The sequence below is a fragment of the Dipodomys ordii genome, unplaced genomic scaffold, assembly GCF_000151885.1.
Source record: "Dipodomys ordii isolate 6190 unplaced genomic scaffold, Dord_2.0 Scaffold94, whole genome shotgun sequence".
NCBI lineage: Eukaryota > Metazoa > Chordata > Mammalia > Rodentia > Heteromyidae > Dipodomys > Dipodomys ordii.
In genome coordinates, this window is record NW_012267310.1 from 453339 (window position 1) to 476620 (window position 23282).

General features: G+C 38.5%; 1 protein-coding gene across 1 annotated transcript in view; it reads right to left on the reverse strand.

The window, feature by feature from the left end:
* Positions 1-23282, reverse strand: part of Map3k15 (mitogen-activated protein kinase kinase kinase 15) — a 108192-nt gene that overhangs the window by 55675 nt on the left and 29235 nt on the right. Inside the window, exons 5-6 of the mRNA XM_013026501.1 lie at positions 21187-21355; positions 17619-17725 (exon numbers count right to left, since the gene is read on the reverse strand). Of these exons, the coding sequence (XP_012881955.1) occupies positions 17619-17725; positions 21187-21355 (276 nt within the window). The remainder of the gene's footprint in view (positions 1-17618; positions 17726-21186; positions 21356-23282) is intronic.

The following is a 23282-nucleotide window of genomic DNA, read 5'->3' on the forward strand; positions in this document are numbered from 1 at the left end:
ACTTATCCAACTACTTTCTCAGCATCTCTCTTGCATATCCAATACTTCAACATGAACATGTCAAAAGTCAAATGCTTGATCATCCTATCAAAATCATTTTCCCAGCTTTCCCTTACTTGTTCAATGACCAGTCTATTCTTCCTGGTATTCAAGCCCAAAACTTTCGTTATGCTTATTTCTTTAAAGAATGCTTATTCAGTTAGATACTCTTCTTCCATTTATTTATTTATTATTATCTTTAGGTTGTTGTACAAAGGGATTGTCATTTAGGAATACAGTTTATGGACACAATGCATCTTGATCAGTGTCACCCTTTCACTATCTTACCCATCCTTCCCCTACCAAATCCTTCCCTCATTCTTATTTTGTTGGATATACACTGAATTCTTGATTACATTCTCCCTCTCTTCTCCCCTTCATTTGTTTACCCCTTTCCCTTTGACCCACCCCACCCCTTTCAAGTACCCACTTCCTATTTTTTTCATGCAATCTCTGAAGTTGGTTCAATCCTCATGACTTCCCACTATCACCTTGTTCCCAAGTCACTGTGATTTCTTGCTCCTACCCTTTTACCTTTCTACAATCTATTCTCAACCTAGATCTTGCTACTCTGTCTATAAGGTCAGGTTACTCCTCTACTCCAAACTCTCCAGGGGCTCCTTTAGAGCAAACATATTTTTTAATTTCAAATATAATTTTATGGTTATTATTAAAGTGTTGTACAGAGGATTACCATGTCACAATTCAGGCAACCATGCATTTGTCTTTTGGACAATGTCACCCTTCTCTTTGCTTTCTACCAGTTTCCCCTCCTTGCCCACCACTTGCATTGTTCATTTCCTACCTTGTGTATACTGAATACCATATTTGCATTTCTTTTTTTTTGTCAGTCGTGGGGCTTGAACTGTGGGCCTGGGCACTGTCCCTCGGGTCTTCAGCTCAAGGCTAGTGCTCTACCACTTGAGTCACAGCACTACTTCTGGTTTTCTGGTGGTTAATTGGCAATAAGCGTCTCATGGACTTTCCTGCCCAGGCTGGCTTTGAACTGGGATCCTCAGATCTCAGCCTCCTGAGTAGCTAGTACTATAGGCATGAGCCACCTGTGCCCAGCTTCTAACTTAATTTTTAATGGCCTATTAGGCTTTACAAAATCTGGTGCCCCGTTATATCTCCAACTTCATCTCTTATTATATATTCTCTTATTACCTACTCTGTTCCAGTTACATGAGCCTCCTTCGTGTTACATGTGCTTATCCCTATACCTCCATACTTTCTCCCATATATTTACATAGCATATTTCCTCATCACTTTCTGACCCTTTCTGCCATGTCACTTTCTATTGAGTGAGGTTTTCTCTGAACACTCAAAACCTGCAACTTCCTTATTAACTGGCAACATCTGAGTTGGGGGATGTTGGTCTATTTTTGGCTGCGCCTTAGTACATAAAACTGGATCTAGCACACATTAGATGCTCAATAAATGGCTGCTAAATGAATAGAAGACTCAGCAGAATTATATGGTATTGACATAGTACAATCCCCAAACACTAATCACTCAGCAAAAAGAATACCCCCAGTATAGTCAGGTAGTTTTAAAACTACACTAGGACATATTTCATCAGTGCATAACTGCATGCAAAATTGTCTGAATGATATAGACCACACTAACAAAAGAAATTACTTGCATAATATAATCAGAGATTAGAGTTCAAAGAAATTGTTGCTTTAGATTTTTTCCAATTTTTCACAATAAGAATATATAATAAATACGTAATCTATTTTTTATCCAAGAATAAAAACAGAACACCAGTTGAAAATGTTGAGTTCATAGCTATAACCCTAGCTGCTCAGGAGGCAGAATTCAGGAGGCTGTAGCTTCATGTAGCCACCCAAAAGGTGGCAAAACTCCATCTCAATAAATAATCCAGACATAATAGTGCACACTTGTCATCATATTTATGCTGAAGTATGTAGATAGAATTCCAGTTCAAGGTTGGCCTGGAGGGGGGTTGAGGGGTGGGGAAGACGAGACCCTATCTGAAAAATAATTAAGGCAAAATGTACTCATTGTCTTACTCATGTAATTGTAACCCCTCTGTACAGCATCTTTACAATAAAATAAAATAAATAACTAAGGCAAAAGGGGCTGGGATGTGTTAAAAAGCCTACCTACAACAAACATGAGACTCTAATTTTACAAATCTTGTCACTGCTAACTCCCCCTTCATAAACCTCAGAATAATAGACTAGGAATTATGTAGTCAAAGATTCTAGTTATTTTCACATCATTTATTACACAAGTTAATAAGCAAGTCTCTTTCCCTCTTCTGTGCCTCAGTTCTTTATCTGTAAAGTAGATCTGACTACTTTACTACATTAGTGAACTTAAGGTCTGAGCCAGCACAGAATAAACTTGCCACTAACCATCCTGTTTGCCTACCCATCTTTTCTATATTGTGTACCCACTGAAGAAGTTCAGAGGGTGGAGGTAGGGTTCCAATAAATCTTTCTTCAGGGCCAGGAACTGGCCTAGATGGAATCTGAGAGGGTTGACATTGGAAGTCAGCCCATGTAAAAAGGTTTGTGAGTCTCTTATTACCAATTAAGCTGCAACAAGCCAGAAGTAGAGGTGTGGCTTAAGGGTTTAAGCTCCAAACGTCAGCAAAAAAGCCAAGTGAGAGTGCAGGTGCTAAGTTCAAGCCCCAACAAAAATAATAAATATTTTAAAAAATACTTTTGTTCCACTGGAGGCTGGTGGCTCATGCCTTAATCTACCTATTGAGAGGCTGAGATCTGGAGATCACAGTTCAAAATCAGAAGTGGAGCTGTGGCTCAAGTGGTCAAATGCTAGCCTTGAGTTTAAAGAGACAGCACTCAGGCCCTGAGTTCAAGCCCCAGGACCACTGTGACACACACACTTTTTCTTCTAAGCCAGTCCTGAGCATCACCAGCAATCAAGATGTCTCATTAGACCAGCATTCTTTCTGGAACAAACTTTATCTTCAATCTCTTGTTCAAAACATTGGAAGAGACTTCTGCTTCCAATTAGAATGTAGACAAGTGTGAGTGGTCTGTGGTAATAATAAAAACCCAGACAACTGAATTACAGAGCTGTGACAGCTTCCATACTTGCTTACCTGGTCGAAGTATTGATGGCTGGGAGAGAATGCCTTTGATATAAAAGAAAATTTACAAAGAAAGGGGGTAAAATCCGCCAATCTTTAGACAATAGCATGGGTTGACAGGAGAGAATATAATCTGGAAGAATCTCTAAGAGGAAAAAATAATCCTAACAACTCTCTTGCCCCACCCCCACCTTCTGAATTTGGCCCAGAAAGTCAGAGTGAAAGGGCAGCTTAGCACAACACTTGGATTCTAGTCTCTGTGAGAACTGAATTCAAATACAGCAGAAATAGCAATCCCATTCCTACTCAAATATTGACAAGACCCCAAAACCAGCAGAGGGACAGAAGGTTGGTGTTGGGCTAATCATAGGTAAACTGGATCTAATTAAAAAGGTAGTTCATTCTCAACTCAGCTATTCTCTAGGAGAGTCACAAAAAAATCAGTCATACATGTTAATCATCAGACCTAGGAAAGGGTTCTGATAGTCATACTAACAAAACAAAATTAAAATTATACTTCAGTCTCTAGTTCTCTTAGATAAAATGTCCAGTATGTGATATAATTATGAGATATATAAAGGAGGAGGAAAATGTGATCCAATAATCAAGTAAAAAACATAATGCATGAACCCCAGAGATGACTATTGAAATGAGCAAAGAAGAATTTGAAAGCAGCTATTATAACATGGTTTCTAGAAATATAGTGAGAATGTCTGTCTCTTTTGCCGTGTGTGTGTGTGTGTGTGTGTGAGAGAGAGAGAGAGAGAGAGAGAGAGAGAGAGAATGTGTGAACACAGCTATTTCATGAGAGAAATGAAAACTCTAAAACACTAATGCAAGAACTAGAATGGAAAAAAATACAGAAAAAACACTACCAAATCAGCAAAACAGCAGTTTAGGCACTATGATCAATTTCACAGTGAGGAATTAGAATGCAGGTCAATCAAAATCATCCATAATGATGCTGGATGGTGAGGAGAATCACTAGGAAAGGGGCACAGGGGGCCTTTCTGTGATAATCTATGTCTTGGTGGTGGTAGTTGCATGCATATAATTGGCATATATCACATTGTATGCTTGTAAGTTAACATTTTATTGTGTGTAAATTGTATTTTAATAAAGCTGACCTAAAAATACATAGAGAAACAACAAATGTTGGTGAGGATATGGAGAAAAAGGAATCCTTCTGTGTTTGTTATTGGTGATGTAAATTACTGTAGTCGCTTCAGAAATCACAGAAATTCTTCAAAAAACTAAAAATAGAACTACTGTATGAAACAGTGATATTACTCTTGGACATTTATCCAAATGAACGTATGGGAACATACAATAGAGATACTTGAACACCCATGTTTCTAGCAGCACTATTCATAAGAGTCAAACTATAGAATCAGTCTAATTGTTCATTACGTGATAAATGGATGAAGAAAATGTGATATAGATATGTTTATATAAAAACATGCATATAACACAAGTACATATAACACATTATATAAGTGCACCACATATATACATATATGTATATATACTCACACACATACTACATATACATACACATAGAACATTCAGTCATAAAAAGGAATGAACATTCAGCTATAAAGAAGAATTTTGTAATTTGAGGGAAAACAGATGAACCTGGAGGTCATCATGTTAAATGAAATAAGACAGACTCAGAAAGACAAGGATTTCATGTTCTTTCTCTTATTCAGAATCTAAATAGACCTAAAAAATGAATGACAGTGTAAAATGGATGGGGAACTTTCTAAGGGATGAGAGCCAGTGGGAGGAAGGTGGATAAAAAAGAGAGAGCAAGGCGGGTAAATACGATCAAAGTACAAAATAACCTTATGTACATGTGTGAAAATGGAAAAATGAAGTTTGTTGAGCCTGGTGCAGGAAGGGAGAGTGGGGAGACAGAATGACAGAGGGGTTACTGATCAAGACACATTGCATGTATAAATAGACATGTTAAAAGGAATCCTCCTTGTACAACAAATTGATGCTAATAGAACTTTTTCTTTAAATGACAGAGGGGAGATAAACAGTAACAGATGTTGGCTAAAATACATTATGCACGTATGGAAATTTCACAATAAAATTAATCTGTACAATTTATATATGATCATAAAAATAGGGAAAGAAGTAGGTACAGTGGCACAATCCCATAATCCTCATTACTTGAGAATTTGAAACTGGGGGATTGTTGTTTGTGGGACAGCCCAGATTTAACCAAGTTTGAGACACTCCAAAGACTGAGTGTAGTGGGCATATACTTGTTATCTTAAGCCACATGGGGAAGCACAAGTAGGAGGATCACAGGCCAGGTTGGCCTGGACTTAAAGTGAGGCTCTAACTTCAGAATAACCAGCTTGCTACTGCTGCTAATATGTGGAATGTCTTACGGATTTGTTTGGCTCCTTAGAACTTCTATCACTTGTGCAACCAATTTCTTGTATTCAATCTCTTCTATTTTAGATACATAGAGTAGTTTCTGTTACCTGACTGGACTCCAACAGAAACAATCCAGATACAAGCAAGCAGGTGCCCTACCCTGGCCAGATGCTTCATATTTACAGAAGACAACAATTAGAGGTGACTTGTGTTTTCATGTGAACAATACCCAGAGCCAAAGAAACACACACCAGAATAATTATTTTCTTACTCTTTAAATAGGCAGAAGCCTTATGAAATTATCCTGCCTGAGATCCCATCATTCTGACATTCCCCAGTCTCCTGAGGTCTTAAAGTACTTTCTAAGACGTCTGGCTTTACAGTGGCCAGCATGTGCTGTGACAGAGCTGGGCATTTCAGGAGGTGACTTTCCCACTCACACAGTGGCAGCAAGAGTTGAAGAGTAGTTCTGCCTGAACTCTGATGGATCCAGACAAACTCTACTCCTTATCTGTGAGTTGTAGCAGGTTCACCACACTGCATTTCCTTTCCTTCCTGGGCACTCAGCCAGACCCCATTTCTGACTTCTCTTGCAGTTAGATGGGGCCATGAGAATTTGCATCACTTCCTCACACAAACCTCCCTCAGATGGTCAGAAAATTCAAACAATTCAAATACCCACCAACTGAGGAAATGATAAATAAAATGTGGTTTATCTATAAAACAGAATGGTATGCAATAAAAGGAACAGAGTACTTACTACATATGCTACAGCATAGATGAATGTTGCAAATATTATGTTCTGTGAAAGATTCTACACACAAAATATCATGTAGGACTCCATTTATAGAAAGTAGCCAAAATGGGCAAAGCCATAAAGAGATAGAAAAGAGACGAGTAGTTCCCTAAGGCTAGAGAGTCAGGTGAGGGGATAGGAAGTAAGCAACTATTAATGGGTTGCCAAAATAGATTCAAAGTTGTTTAGAAAGAAGGAGGGGGTGTATTGGAGGTAACCAAGATATTTTGGGGGAGAGGGTAGGAGCTGTAAACATTCTAAAATTGTTTGTAATGATGACTGTATAACAATGAATATGCTAAAAAAATACCCCTATGACTAGGTCACTTTAAATGGTTCAACTCTATGATATATACATTAAATCTCAATTTACAAAACAAATATACAATACATCCCTTACAATTCACCATTTTCTCTTTTCCTTCATCAGTCTGATAGGTAAATGTGAGTATTCAAGGAAGGGCAGAACCTCAAGATGGAAAGAGACTGGGTTGTGAAGCAATGATCCAAAGAAGAGATTACCCAGCCAGGATAAACCTACATTGGTACATTGGGATGCTACATAAGGAGAAATGAACTTCCAGGTTACGGTAAGCCACTGACTTTATGAGGCTGTTTGTCATAGCAGTTACCCTATACGTGATAAATTCACAAGTCAACAACACTAAATGGCATGGGTTTTGTCAGTCAGGAAGCTCTATTTCCCTCAGTATCAAATTCCTAGTGTGGGTCCCACACTAGGAAGACTTCCCTTGCCACTGATGATAGATAACCAAGCCTAGGTAGACCTCCAGTTTTCTGAATTCCCTGCTCTCAGCCATACTTTGACTAGTGGTGTCACCAGTAATTATGTTTTCACATATTTTTATTTTGTACTTATTCTGAATACACTGAATAAATATATGACTCGCGTTTGTTTTCTGCAGACTCACATATAAAAATACATATTGTCTTTTAGTGCCAAACCCTGAAATTAACTGTAGCATCCAGGCACATATTATATATAGATCTATTCCAATTCTATACTATAATTGATTACATATTCTCTCATTCACCCATTCAACAAGTATTTCCTGAGCACCTACAATGTGGGTGATACAGTAGTACAAGGCATTAGGTATATAATGTTTTAATATATACCTGTTGCTCTGTGCTCCCTCTCCCAGATTTATAGTCTAGCAAGAGGGACAACACTATTAAATAAGTAAACATAGAAACATGAGTGCTAGGAGAATGAATTACAATGGGAATATCATTTTTCAGATTCAATGTTCTTTATCATAGCAACATCTCTCAGAAAGTAACACTTAAACTAGACCCTAAAGAATCATCTCAGTCAGTCAGGTGAACAATAAGGTAAAAGCATTCATGGCAGAGGAAACAGCATATGCAAACAACCACAAGTGCCAATAGCTTGTTGTTCCCAAAGGTAGGTGAGAACAGCAAAGAGTACATTGAACGAGGAGGAGCAGGATCAGAGTGAGGGGGAGTCCAGGTCCCATGAAGCCATTTCTACTTGTCTTCTGCAAAGTTTTTCTTTTTTGTTAATATATATTGATTGTACAAAGTGGTTTCATTGTGATAGCTCCATACATGCATATAATCGTCCTTGATTATATTCATCCCCTTTGTTATTCTTTTATAAAGGCTCTGCTTGACCAAGGGGCATCTATCTATCTTGTTTTACATTCTACTACAAATAGCTTTACAGAGCCTAGCTCCTTCCAAGATGCCTCCCTACAAATACCGAGAAGCAGCTTGCTCCTCATAGGCATGCTCAGTAAGTTGGGCCCTCTTCTTACCTCCACATGCACATGGAAACCAGAACATGGACAGTTACTGCTTCCATGTTTCCCCAGTCCTTTTCTGTACATTCTTAATGTCTAATTAACAATCCCTCAAAGGGCTAGCTATTGGGTCCAACTTCTTCCATTTAACTTGGTAGGTAACTACTTTTTTTCTTTTTTAAAATTTAATTGTAAAGGTAATGTACAAAGGGGTTACAGTTACATAAGGTAATGAGTACATTTCATCTTAAACATTGTTACCCCCTCCCTCATTTTTCTCCCACTTTCCCTCCCCCTGCAATAACCTGTGTCTGAGATTACCATATGAAATCTACACTAATTCATTCCTAAAATGGTAGGTAACAGGTAAAGAGCTTCTCATCTCTTGGGGCTGAGAAGGTGGCTCAGTGGTAGAGTGCTTGCCTTGCATGCATGAGGCCTGGGTTCTATTCCTCAGCACCACATAAGCAAAAAGAAAAAAAGCCGGAAGTGGCACTGTGGCTCAAGGGGTAGAGCGCTAGCCTTGAGCTGAAGAGCTAAGGGACAGCGCCCAGGCCCAGAGTTCAGGCCCCCCCAAAAAAGAGCTTCTCATCTCATTAAGGTCCTCTAATGCTTAACATTGATTCCTTTCGATCAATGAGACAACTAAGATTCTCCACCTGTTCACAAAGGAGGAATCATGGGGGAATTTTCTATCTATGATGATTCTCCCAGGTTGCTCTGAGTGAAAGCCCAAAGTCTACTGGCCATTTGTCCACTGGACACAAAAACATACTAAAAGAAAACTTTCTGTGTGTGTGATGGGGTCTTCCTATGCTGTCTAGGTTTATGCCAAGCCCTCAGGGTCAAGTGATCCCCCTACATTAGCCTCCTGAATAGGTGAAACTACAGCTATAAACTTCTATACTGAGCTTTAAAACATTTCTACATAAAAATATTATATCCCAGCAGATAATATTTTTGTGTGCAGGTACAGGGGCTGTAACTCTAGGCCTCATGCTCTTGCTCAGAAGAGCTGAGGGACAGTGCCCAGGCCCAGAGTTCAAGCCCCATGACCAACAAAAAAAGGACAAGGTCTCAAAAAATTTGTCTATGTAGCATTGAATTAATAAAATGATGCCTCAACTTACAGACACAGCGAACTTTATAAAGAAAGGCAATATTTAGATATCATATAGTCCAACTCCTCTAAAAATAAAAGACAGCAATTCCCAGAAAAAAATTTGGGGACCTGCTGAAGGCCAAAGTCGTGCAGATATCAATAGAGTTGGGACCTGGCTCATATTGGTCTCTTGCTTACATAACCTTCTGTAACTCCATAGTGTCTACAGAACAAAATCCAAATTCCTTAGTTTAATCAGTTAAAGTCCTCAACCACTGGGACTAACCTCGCTCCTCAGACATCTATTCTCTCTTTTTAAATGGATCCTTCATCCAGGTCTAGCTGAACTAGCAGACCATTATGGTCAGAACCAACTTTATCCTCCTGTCTTGTAAAGCATTAATCACTGAAATACCTAAGGTAGCACCAGGTGATCTTGCAATTTGGCACCATGAGTACAACCAACATATTCATTCATACAAACTTGCCAACATCCCATATTGCTTTTTATTTTTGATCTTTATCATGTCTACTTTGAAGTCACAGGATGTCAAGTTACTTGCCCACAGATACTCAGTGAGGTTGTAGCAAATCAAGGATAGTATCCAGAATATTCAACTCCCAAATCAATATACTACCCCAGCCCGGCCTTCCTCTACACATCCTTCAACACCTTTCCATATTACTTAAAAGAGCTGTAATACCTCTATAAAGTATGCATCTACACACACTCAAATATAACTTCTGAATCTGATCATATTTAATCTAAACCAAAATGTAGATTTGTATCTTAGAATTTAGAAGTAGTCTGATGGCATTCATGTGCCTTTAGAAATTTGTCCTGGGCTGGACACTAGTGGTGAACACCTATCATCTTAGCTACTTAGGCAGCTAAAAATCTTTAAAAAAAATCACAGTTCAAAGCCAGACTGAGCAGACAAACCTGAAAAATTTGTATCTCCAATTAACCAGAAAAAAGGTAGAAGTAGAGGTGTGTCTTAAGTGGTAGACTACTAGCGAAGATGAAAAAGCCAAGCAAGAGTGAAGCCTTGAGTTTAAGCTCTCGTATTGTAGAAAAGAAATTTGTGCTGGTAAATTTGCAAGGCTGCCCAGTTGCTTCCCAGTTTCTTCTTGATCAATGCCTAATTCCAGGGCAACAGTGACAAGAATGAAAGCATGTGAGGTCTCTCAATACATATACACTGCATGGCACAGGAGGCTGAATCTACAGAAAATTCCCAACAAATATTTCTGAAATTGAATCAAGGCTTTTCTTTCACTTGTTTAGAGTCCTCAGACAGATAATGAGAAGGCAAGTTCACTATCTTTTGGAATTAGAGTTTGGTCTTCCTTATGTAACTAGGACACACATGTGTGTACTGGGGCTTGAATTCAGAGCCTCATGCTCCCCCCTGACTTATTTTTTTGTTGGTTGTGGGGCTTGAACTCAGGGCCTAGGTGCTGTCCCTGAGCACTTTTGTTCACTTTTGAGCTCTACCACTTTGATCCACAGCATTATTTCTGGTTTTCTGGTGGTGTGTTGAAGATAAGAATCTCAGGGGCTTTATTGTCTGGGCTAGCTTTGAACCATGATCCTCAGATCTCAGCCTCCTGAGTAGCCAGGATTACAGGTGTGAGGCACCAGTGCCCAGCTCCCCCTTGGCTTTTACACTTAAGGTTAGCACTCTACCACTTGAGCCACACCTCCACTTCCAGCTTTTTGCTAGTTAATTGGAGATAAGTCTAAAATTTTCACTTACATTATTCTTATTTAATTTGTAGAGTCCCTCAATTCCTATTCTCCTTGTTCATTACACAGCAATGCAGTGCATGGCTTTGTGGGTTGTAAACAGCACAATCATTTTGAAATATTTTTCAAACCAAGTTAAATGCTCTCTGGATAAGCTTTTTTGGGCTAAAGTACACATAGTTCTTCTTATCTATTTAAAAAAGCTACAATTCCTATAGATTAAGACACTAAATCACTTGGCAGTTGCCATGTTGCCTCTGCAGTATTTGTATACCACCAATTTGAGCTAACAAGTACAAATGGGGGCTAGACAGAAGAGGAATCAAGATTCGGAACTGCTTTCCAGCTGACAGAGGCTGTGCAGGGAATTTGTGTATGACATATCTTATTCAATCCTCACTATAGGCATCATCATCATTCTTGTTTACAGGGGAGCAAACTCAGATCAATTTAATTACCTAGCCAACATCCAGTTGCCAGTAAGCAACTCAAATGCCAAAGTGTATGATCTTCCCATACCCTAAAAAGCTTCCCTCTTCTCAACCAGAAGTGATCTTGTCTCTGTGGAACGTTTGTCAACACCTGCAGAAATTTTAAATTGTTACATTTGAGAGGCAGGATGTCCAGTGGATAGAAACCATGGACAGACCAGGGAACAGAGAATTATCTACTCCCAAATGTCAATAGTGCCATGGTTTCGAAATATGCTGCAAAGTAATTAACTGTGAAATCCCCAAATATACCATTCACTTTTCCTACAAATATCAATATTCCTATAAACCCTGTTCCATTCATCTCAAAGGGCACACACTTATTCTAACAATATTTTTATGCCAAAAACATATCCATGAACTTCTCATAAATTTTCTCCAGAGTCAAAGGTATATTATGATAAATATATTGTATGATATTAATCTCTATATTAGCATTTTCAATATTTGGAGATGATCAAAAGGTATCCCTCCAACCTGATAAAAATGTGAGTGATCAAATTACACACGAATAGTAACACCTCTCTAAGCACCTGCATTGTGTCAGGGGTATTCTAAATCTTAGGGAAGGAGCATTTCTAATCCCAAAATTAAAATGCTCCAAATTCTAAATCCTTTATGTGTGTGTGTGTGTGCGTGTGTGTGTGCGCGCGCACGGCACGCACGTGTAAATATAGGGATTTGAACCCAGAACCTTGTGCTCTCACATGGATAGCTTGTGCATGGTTGGTGCTCTGCCACTTGACCCACGGCAACATTTTGTTGGCTAACTGGAGATGAAGTCTCGTGGATCTTTTTTACCCAGGCTCATTTCAAACTGCAGTCCTCAGATCTCTGACCTCAGAGTAACTAGGATTACAGGTTTGAGCCATTGGCACTTGGCTTTAAAACTTCCTGAATGTCATTTTGAAATTTTTCCTTATGGGTGCTCAACTGGAAAAGTGAATAAATTTCAAAATCCAAAAATTTCGAACTCTGAAACACTTCTGGTCTCAGACATTTTATATAAGAGGTACTCCACCTGCACTTAATACTTGGTAGCTGCTGTTATTCTTGATAGATGAGGAAAGTGATGTTTTGTGAAGTTATGCTGTTTGCTCATGTTCATAACACATATACTTAAGGACAGGTGTTAAAATTCAAACTCAGATCTGTGTGTTTGCAAAACCCACTGGAATGATTGTAATTTTCCATGTGTCTTGCAAGTTGGCTCTTAAGAAAATTCCAAAGAAAAAAACATATCTCTCTGATGACACCATAATATTCTGAATAATAGCATCTTTGTCAAAATAAATGCAAATTATTGCAGTATAACTAGTTTGAACAGGACAAGTTTGTCCATGGAAGTTCAAATGTTTGTGCATGTACATGTGGTGTGTATATGTGTGTGTGTAATACACATAGAATAATTTTTAATTGCTAACTGAAGTCACCCTTCATGACATCTTTCCTCTTCTACATACAAGACACATGAATAAGCCAGTAAATAAAGAAAGAACAACTGAGGGAAACAAAGAGGGAAGGAGACATAAAAGATGATATTGTAGGCTCAACAAGGCCAATGAAAAAGGGATGAAGACAGAAGGAGTAAATGTCCCATAAAAATGCATTATTGGCAATGCTGCTGTTCAGAACATAACAAGATTATTCATTTTTCAGAAAAATAATGCATACCTGGCCTTTTGCTATAAAAATGTATGTTAGGGCAATGATTTAATGCATAAGACACCAAAAGCAAAGCTGGAACTGCTAAGACTATGGGGGACTCTTGGAGACAGATTGAACGCATTTTGCATTCAAAAGAATATGAACTGTTGTGGGGCTAAGAGCAAACTGTTATCATGTGAAAATGGGATGGTTCCCGCAGCCTCATGTACTTAGGGCTTGGTTGCCAGCTGCTGGGCTTTGAGAAAAATTGAATAGACACTGAGTGCTTTGACATAATCAATCACCTGATACGTTTGTAACATGATGTCATATTATTGGGAGGTAGAGAAATCTAAGAGGCTAAGTCTAGTGGGTGGCAGTAGATCACTAGGGGCATGAACAGGAAAAACATATTTTGTTCTCTGACCCTTTCTCTACCTCTGCCTTCTACCTGCTGCCAGGTGAGCTGCTTTGTTCCACCACATGCTCTCCATCATGATATTCTGCCTCACCATAGGCCCAAAGCAATGCAGCCAAGGACTATGAACTAAAATCTCTAAAATTATGCACCAAAACAAACCATTTCTCCTTTAAATTGTCATTCTCACATAAAATTACAAAAATGAAAAACTGACAAAAACAGCCATCTTTCTGCCTGCTGGTTGGATCCCTGGTCAGAACAATCTGCCTGTATTAGTACACATAATAAAGTCCCATCTATAAAAGCAACAGCAAATAAAAAGTGCACATAAAGGGTTCTATGCCACTGAGAGACCAGCAGTTAAACTGCTCAGTGGAAACTTGGAGTAGCTTTGAATGGGCTTCTGAACGCAGTGAAGTGAAAGATACCAGGAAAAAAACAGCTGGCTAAAACCGGTTTCCCCACTGACAGGGAGCCCTTGCTATATGAGGGTCAAACATCATTTATTCCTGCCAACCTTTAGTAACTAATTTATGGCCAGGATTTGCTCCACTTCCTAAGAGTTAAAGGCCAAATGTCATGCAGGAAATATTTTTTCCCATCAGTATTTTCCCCTTATAGGTATAAGGTTGTGCTGCAAGCTTAATCAAACCTGAACATAAGGCCAAGTCTTACTGAAACCGTGCTGACAGCTGGCTAAGTTGAACCTAAAGCAAAAGTGTGAAATTCAAGATTGCACTACATATATACACAAAGCAATTATATAGAAAACCCCTTGTTGGGAAAAATGAGGCTTTCAGAATTGAGGATCTTGCTTGGCTTATGATCCTATCTAATAGCAGACAAATGACAAAGGGAAAGGTGACTGGTATACCAGTATGCCTGGTATGCCAATTTTGTTTCCAAACGGGAAATTATGTATCTGTCTCAGGATCTCCTCATTCTGTCACATTCATTTCTCTTAAATACCAGTTTTCCATTTCAAGTCTTGTATGACTCTTGTATTTCTTCAAATGGACAGTAATCAATTTTTTTCATTTAACAACAGTCACCTCTATTCTTTCTGTGAAAAAGACACAATTATGAGGAAATTTACAGTCCTCACTTTTTATTAAACATGTTAATTTTTTTGCCTGTTCCCATACTTCAGTACTTGTACTCTTGCTAAGCTTGCTTGCTTGGCTGGTGTTCTCCCACTTGATCCATGCCTCCAGCCTAACTTTTGACTAATTAAGTCTTGTGAACTTTCTGCCCAGACTGGCCTTTAACAACAATACTCCAGATCTCCGCCTCCTGAGTAGCTAGTATTATAGACAAGGGGTACTAGAGTTGCACTTGGCATTTCAATGTTTTCATAGCACTTGGTATGCCAAGCATTCTCCCACGAACCTCATGAATAATAATGCATTTAATCATTATAAAATCAAGAATCAAGCTTTATGGATGTGCTTTCCTTGAATGTGCAAGAGCCATGGTTCAATTTTCTACCACTGAAGAAAAACCCAATCAGTCAAATACATAACTAAAAATGGAGCCCAGTAGGCTTGAGGATCAGTATTATAATACTTTTTGAGGCTACTTAAATATTGGACTTTATGACAAAATAATGACATTTGCAGGGAAATGAATGGAACTAGAACAAATCATGTTGAGTGAGGTAAGCCAAGATCAGAGAAACAAATGGAACATGGTCTCTCAGATATGTGGATGTTAAATTCAAAATGCAAGGAGATATGACAAAGTAAACAGGACTCTAGAAACAAAGGACCTCTACATTATTTGTCATATCATTGCTAGATGACTCCATGTTCTTGGCCTCATATATGGTATATACATGCGCACATCTGAGAGAAGCTAGGAGGAGGGCACAGAATCAGAGGGAAACAGGAAAAATACAACAGAGGGTCCCATCAGCTGCACTGGACATTGATGAAAACGAACTAAGCAACTCAAGGACATTGATAGGGGGGAGGGAATGAGAGGGAAAGAGGAAACAGCTTACACTAAGCAAAAGGAAAGAAATGTATATATCACCCACTGTGGAAGAAATAGTTGCATTGTCAAAGTTTATAGAATTTAACCTCTATAGACCATGATAATGACAATTTGCCTTGTGAAGGTTAAGATGTGTTTGTGACTTTAAATAAGTATCACTATCCCACAATACTGTGAAATTTGTGAAATTTATGTAATCATTTAATCTCAATAAAATATTATTTTAAAAAAATTGGCCTTTATTCTTGAAAACATGCCCCATCTTAGGAAGCTAAGTTTAAAGGCAAGTAGGGAAGACTACACACATTTTCAGAGACTATGAGGCCTCATCCCCCAAATGAATCAAAATCTTATCATTGATTAGCGATATCTACTATGTACACATATATTATACATCCAACAGAAATGTATTGACATATATGTACAAAACATATGCACAACAATGTTCATAGAAACATTATTCTTATCTGCAAACTGGAAACAATGTAAATGTCCATCATCTATAAAACAACTAGATTAATTGTGGCATATTCATACACTAGAATACACTAAAGCAATGAAAATGAACTACTGATACACACAACAGCATATATGATTCCCATGAATATGATGCTAAAGTCAAGGAAGTGGTAACTTGCTTTAAAGAAAATCATTTGTCCTCTTCTTCCTCCCCACCCCTGACCCTGTCTCTTAGGCTGAGACACAGAGTAGCAGTGACCCAGCCTCAACTATGAAGATGAGGTCATCACTCTAGTGGACAAAAAAGCTTCAGCTGAATATTAAGTCCCAAAACAATTCTTACAGCAGTATTGTGCTACTTAACATGTTAGACAAAAGAGAATTTTCAATCTTACTGAAATCATTGCATTTATAAGTTGTGATTATCACCTTAGCTAATAATGCCCCTACCACTTAAGGTTTTTGTTTTTTTGTTTTTGTCAGTCCTGGGGCTTGAACCCTGGGCCTGGGCGCTGTCCCTGAGCTCTTCAGCTCAAGGCTAGCATTCTACCACTTGAGCCACAGCACCACTTTGTTTTCTGGTGGTCAATTGGAGATGAGAGTCTCAAGGAGTTTCCTGCCTGGGCTGGCTTTGAACTGTGATCCTCACAGCCCAGCCTCCTGAGTAGCTAGGATTACAGGTATAAGCCACAGGTGCCTGGCTCCACTTCTGAGGCTTGTAGTCTCCAGGCAGGAATTTCCAAACTTCAATCAGTGTACTTATCCAATTGCGTTGAATTCCCAAATTCAAATTATACTAGTCTATAAAGACACCACTCTCTTTCCTTAGCATACAATGATGATCTTATTGCTTAAATCAGTTCTCCACAATCTAGAAGAAACTATCAATTCCTTGTTTGTCCAAGGATTCTTTGTTTGTACAAAATTCTTTCAAGACATGATACTAATTTTCCATGCTTAGCCTCTTTGACTGGATTTGCTTCACCTGTATCTTGTGTTCTAGTTGCACAGCATGTTCCCTGAATGTACTGGACACAAAGGTACTTTCTCACATCATCTTCCCACCTTACCTTATCCCATTCATGATGCAATTCTTACTAATATTCTGAATCCATCTAACACCCTGAGCAGAATAACTCCCCTCTGCTGTACTTCTGTATCATTTTGGACAAACCTTCATTAAACCATTTATTATCCTGAGCTATTAGAATTCATTTATGTGTCTGTCAATATTATGTCTACATATATATGGAACATTGTGGGACCATTTGAGGGGATTGAATTCAAGGGAGAGAGTGTTAGAGGGTAAACAATACTGAAATACATGGCCTCTGTGAATAAAGAAAAAGTGATAGAGTGGGTGAGTCTGATCAAGATATACTGCATGTATGCATGGACTGTCAGAAGAAATCTCCTTGTACAACTAATTGATGCTAATAAGTACATGTAAAAAAAACTTATTTTTGGGTTTGATCTCACAGCTAGAATATATGTTCTAAAGACTAATTCCTGGAGGACAGAATGTTCCTTGCCCACCTTTATAAACATGACATTATAAACATGACCTGGCTCATAGTTATTGAATGCTGAACATAAGAAGAAAGCAGAATCCAACAGGTGGTATGTTTCAAGACCCTATACATAATCATTCTTACCTATTCAGCGCAAATGCATAGTGGAACTTAATATTATGCTGATCAGCCAAATCACACGTAGGTAACATCTCCAGTGTTTCTACCAGTTTGACCATGGCATCATAGTCCTGTTGGCACAAAGTCTCAGAGTGAGAAAGAGAAGAAATGAAGCTCTCACACATTTGTCCAAATAGCTATAAATATAAGCCAATCTCCAAAATGAAAAATGAGCCTTTTTTGAGCTGTAATGATGCTTGAACTCAGAGCCTGGGTACTGTCTCATACATTTTTCACTCCAAGCTAGTATCCTACCACTTGAGCCACAGTACCTGGCATTTAGGCAGTTAATTGGAGATAATACTCTCACAGACTTGCGGGTACAAACTAGCTTCACATTGTAATCCTCAGATCTCAGCCTCCTAAGTAGCATGGATTACAGGTGTGAGCTACTAGTGCTAGCCTACACATAGTTTTGACAACCAAAGTGTCTCTAAATGCAACCAAAAGCCTCAGGCTGAGAACCATTACTCCAAATAAAACTGCTATAATGTGTATCTTGGCTAAATCCTTTTAGTTATGCTACCAGTTACACTCTCAGCAGGGTTTAAAATTGCTGGTATTACTCCTGGGCATATTCCTAGAACATCACAAGCCAGGATGTCATAAAGACACTTTCAGATCCATGTTCATGCTGAACTATTCACAACAGTCAAGTTATGGCAACAGCCCAGATGTCCTACAATAGATGAGTGGATCCAAAAAAATGTGGTACCTATACACAATGGAATTTTACATAGCCATCAGAAAGAATAGTACTGTCATTTTCAGAGAAATGGATAGACCTAGAACATCATGTTAAGTGAAATAAACCAAGTTCAGAGAAACAAATGGCAATTGTTTTCTCTCATATGTGGAAGCTAGATCTCAAATACTCTGGGACATGATAATTTATAAAGGACTATAGGCATTCACATACAAACATCTGAGACTAAAGGAGGATACTCTTAGGAGAGGAACCCAAATACATTGTGATGCTTCTGAACATTTAAAATACTATTTTATTCATCAAAATGAATCCAGGAAATGGAAATGAGTTTTTTGTTGGTGGTGGTGGTGGAGGAGATGGTGTTGTTTGTTTTTGCTTTGGGGTTCTTTTTTAAATCTGTCTTTTGAGGTGGCAAAGAGGGGTACAAAATAAAGGATGAACAAATGCAGTCATGGTACTAGTAGAATTTCTGATATTGGCCAACTAGCTGTCAGCCATAGTAGAGGAGGGGCTCCTAGTGAAATCCTGCACATACTTTATGGTTCTGAACCTTGATGCTGCTGCCCCAAGAAAGAGAAATCAGTATATCCCAGGATTCCCCCCAGCTCCTTCTTTGAACTTAGAGTCCCACCAACAAAAGGGTAAGAAATGCAGGGGCTGGGCATAATGGTTCACATCTGGAATATCAGTTACTTGGAGGCAGAGATAGGAAGAACATAGTATGAAGCAGACCTGGGGGAAAATGTGAGATCCTATTTGAAAAATAACTAAAGCCAAAAGGCTTATTAGACAAGCACTCAGAATTGCCTAAAGAAAAGGAAACAATGCATAAAAAAAGGATAGGAAGAAGCTAGAAGCTCAAGGGAAGAAAGGCTTCAAGAAAGGGCAATCCAATTCTCTTGTCAAATGGTGCATGCTGTAATCATTATCATAATCCCTAAAAGCAACTGTTATTAAAATACATCTGTTGGTCCCTAGGAGCATAATACCCCGCTTATTTGCCTCTGTTTTTTGGTCAGGTTATAAATGGATGCCTCTAGCGTTTTGATTTATTAATAAATGCTATTATGAGAATTGGAACTCAGGACCTTGTTCTCTTATTTGGCCTTTTTGCTCACAGCTGGTACTCTACCACTTGAGCCACATCTCTAGTCTTGCTTTTCTTACTGGTAAATTAGAAATAGAGTCTCACAGAATCTTCTGCCCAGGCTGGCTTTGAACCATGGTCCTCAGATCCCAGCCTCCTGAGTAGCTAGAATTATAGGTATGAGCCACTGATGCTCAGCTTCTACCATTTAGATTTAAAGAACTATGATTAGCAACATCCAATGTAGCTTTATAGGATTTTATAAGTAAGATACATTACCTTCTGTGCCTCCTGAAGGAAGGCAAAATACATGTAAAAATGGCTCAATGTCATTAAACTTTGAAGAGAAACGTTCCATATCCTTTATGATCCTATAGCCATGTCTCAAGAATTCTCCAGTAGCTTTTGAAGCTTGTTTTAGAATAAAAAACTTCATCCCTTTGTCCTGGACATGTATCTGCTACTCTTACTCTGTTATTGATGAATGTTGGTAAACAGAGAAGGAAGAGACAAAGGCCTAAAGGAAGTAGCAGAAGAGTTAAGAAGACAGACCACAAAGCTAGTCACCCTCAATATGAATCAGGACTTCACCAATTTGCTCTGATTTGGGCACGTTATTAAGTTCTCGGTGCCTAGCTTTCCTTATTTGTAAGATGAGGATAGGGTACTCTTACACTATAGAGTTGGTAAGAGTACTAAATGAATTAAGATTTGCAAAAGCAGGGCACTGATGGCTCACACCTGTAAGCCTAGCTACTCAGGAGGCTGAGATCTGAAGATCTTTGTTGGAAGACAGCCCAGGCAGAAAAGTCCCTGTGAGACTCTTATCTCCAATAAATCATGCAAAAACAAACAAACAACAAAAAAAACGGAAGGAGTGCTGTGGCCCAAGTGACGGAACACTAGCCTTGAGCACAAAGAGGCTCAGGGCCAGCTCCCAGGCTCTGAGTTTCAAGCCTCACAACCAACAACAACAAAAAAGCTTGGAACAAGGCCTAACATAAAGTGTGTGTGTGTGTGTGTGTGTGTGTGTGTGTGTGTGCGTGCGTGTGTGTGTGTGTGTGCGTGTGTGTGCGTGTGTGTGTGCGTGTGCATACTAGTTACATTATTAGTTCCTTATTCTTACCAAACCTGTATATGTATTCCTTCTTGGAGTGCTCATTCCTGTTCCTACTATGATAGAGTCTTACCAAAACTTCCAAAACAGATAAACTAGATGGTCTGTGACCAGACTACATACCTATTTATATAAAATACCTACCAAGCCCACTGCCAATGGTTCACACCTGTAATCCTAGCCACTTAGGAAACTGAAATCTGAAGATTGCCATTTGATACCAGCCAGGGCAGGAAAATCTGTGAGACTCTTTTCCCCAATTAACAACCAAAAGCCAGAAGTTTGGACCGTGGCTCAGGTGGTAGAGCACTAACCTTGAGCACAAAAGCTCAGGGACTGTGCCTAGGTCTTAAGTTCAAGCTGGCATATAGAAAATAAAATAAATGAAACACTTTCATCATAATACATCTCATGTATGAGTTTGAGAATGATAGAAGGGATGGCATTGATCAAGATGCATTATACTCTTAAATTGACAGGCTAACTTGAAACTCCTTTGTACAACTACTTAAAGGCAACAACAATAGTAATAATAATAATAATTACTTCATATGACAAGTTCCTTATGCCAAGGAAAACTTTTTATTATACACCAGCCTCAAGTAGGCACATTTCATACCTGGATATCACGGTAAGACAGGAGTAAGTTAATGATGATGTCTGAGGTCAGAACCTCAATGTTATCCATGCGAAGTTTAATCCGAGCCAGCTCCCTTGCCAGTTCTTCACCCTGGTATTTCTCTCTGGCTCTCCGGATGTCATTTAATAAAGTTTCTTTGTAATAAACACTGGAAAGGGAAACACAAACATCTCTAATCATATATGTATATATGATTATATACGTATATATAATGCATGCAGGAATCTTCTTTAGTGCTCAAGCACAGATGGTTCTCATTGACATGACTTAAGCTAACACATAGAAATCACGACCAGACCTAAACCTCCCTATACCAGCAATGTGGGACACTTTGACTTCTTGTTCACATACTACAAAAATGGACTGGGAAATGATAACAAATGAAAGTCAGTTTGTTTATTTGTTAAATATTTTCAGAGGTAAACTATACAGATGGCATTCAGGACTTTCTACTACCCAATCAAACTTACATCTTCTAGCATTTTTAAGCAAGAAGATATCATACTTCAATATATATTTTACACACTAGAACAGATTATCCCAATGTCAAACAAAATGCCAAAAGCTTTGAAACACAGATAAATTCATCTTTAAATCATTCTTGTCTATAAAGAGTTCCAATATAGTAATCATGAAACTATCCCCAGTTAAAGGAGAGTTGGATAGTGGTGCATTTCTGAGCAATCGAAAGTGGGATGCACAGAAGCCAGGCTGAGAAATTTAGAGACAATCTTGTCTTTTACCCCTTTGCTGTCCTCATATTCAGCTGCCAGAATGTACTTTTTAAGTATTATAAATATATTTATTATTTGTATGTTAATATTAATAAAGGTACTTTATATTATACAGCAAGAACACAATGAGCATGCATGTCCATTTTACAAGATATATATTAGGTATATATTATATATTCTTATTTTATTTTATTGTAAGGGTGATGTACAGAGGGGTTACAGTTACATAAGTAAGGTAATGAATACATTTCTTGTTGAACACTGTTACCCCCACTCATTTTCTCCCACTTTCCCTTCCCCAAAGTCCCCTCCCTCCCAAGTTGTAAAGTTCATTTCCAACACAGTGTCCTGTGAGTATAGCTGTTGCATTGGTTCACCCTTTGTCCTTTGTCTCATCATTTTGTTATCCCCCTTCCCTTCCCCAAATCGGATAAACATACATACAAGACACAGGGTACAAAAATGAAAAACAGTGACAACAGAGGATAAACCAAAGGGAAAAAAGAAATAGGATCACACAGCATATTAAAAATAAAAACCTCTTGGAAAAAAATCATAATAAGAGAAGTAAAGCCAGACTCAAAGAAACATAGGTTCCATGGTTTCCCTCATTTGTAATAATTAGCATATGTCTAGGATATTCCTAGCACAGGATCACAATAGCTCAATAGCTATGTATATACAACCTATTATAAAATGATGTTGATCATCTTGTATACACATTTTTCTAATTTGGGGAGGGGAAGGGAAATAACAAAATGCTGAAACAAGAATACAGGACAACCCATTGTAACAATGAGATATACAAGACACTATGTAGAAAATGTACTTTACAACTTGGGGGTGGAGGGGGGAGTTGGGGAGGTAGGGAAGGAAGGGATGGTAGGAGAAAAACAAAGGAGGAGGTAACAATGCACAATAGGAAATGTACTCATTACCTTACTCATGTAACTGTAACCCCTCTGTACTTTATTTTTACAATAAAAAACATAAAGAAATGATGCTGATCCAAATGAACTCCAAGATACAGAATGCTTTTATAAGATAAAATACAGCCAGATGCTGGTAGCTCACACCTGTAATCCCAGCTAATCAGGAGGCTGAGATCTGAGGATCATGTTTCCTAGTCAGCCTGGGCAGGAAAGTTCATAAGACTTTTATCTCCAATTAATCACAGAAAAATTCAGAAGTGGTGCTATAGCTCAAATGAGCAAAAGAAGATTAGAGACAGCACCCAGGCCCAGAGTTCAAACCCAGGACCAGCGTGCATAAATAAATAAATACAAATTATTTCTCATGTGGGCAGTTAGATAATACGGAGGATATGTAAAACTACTTGAA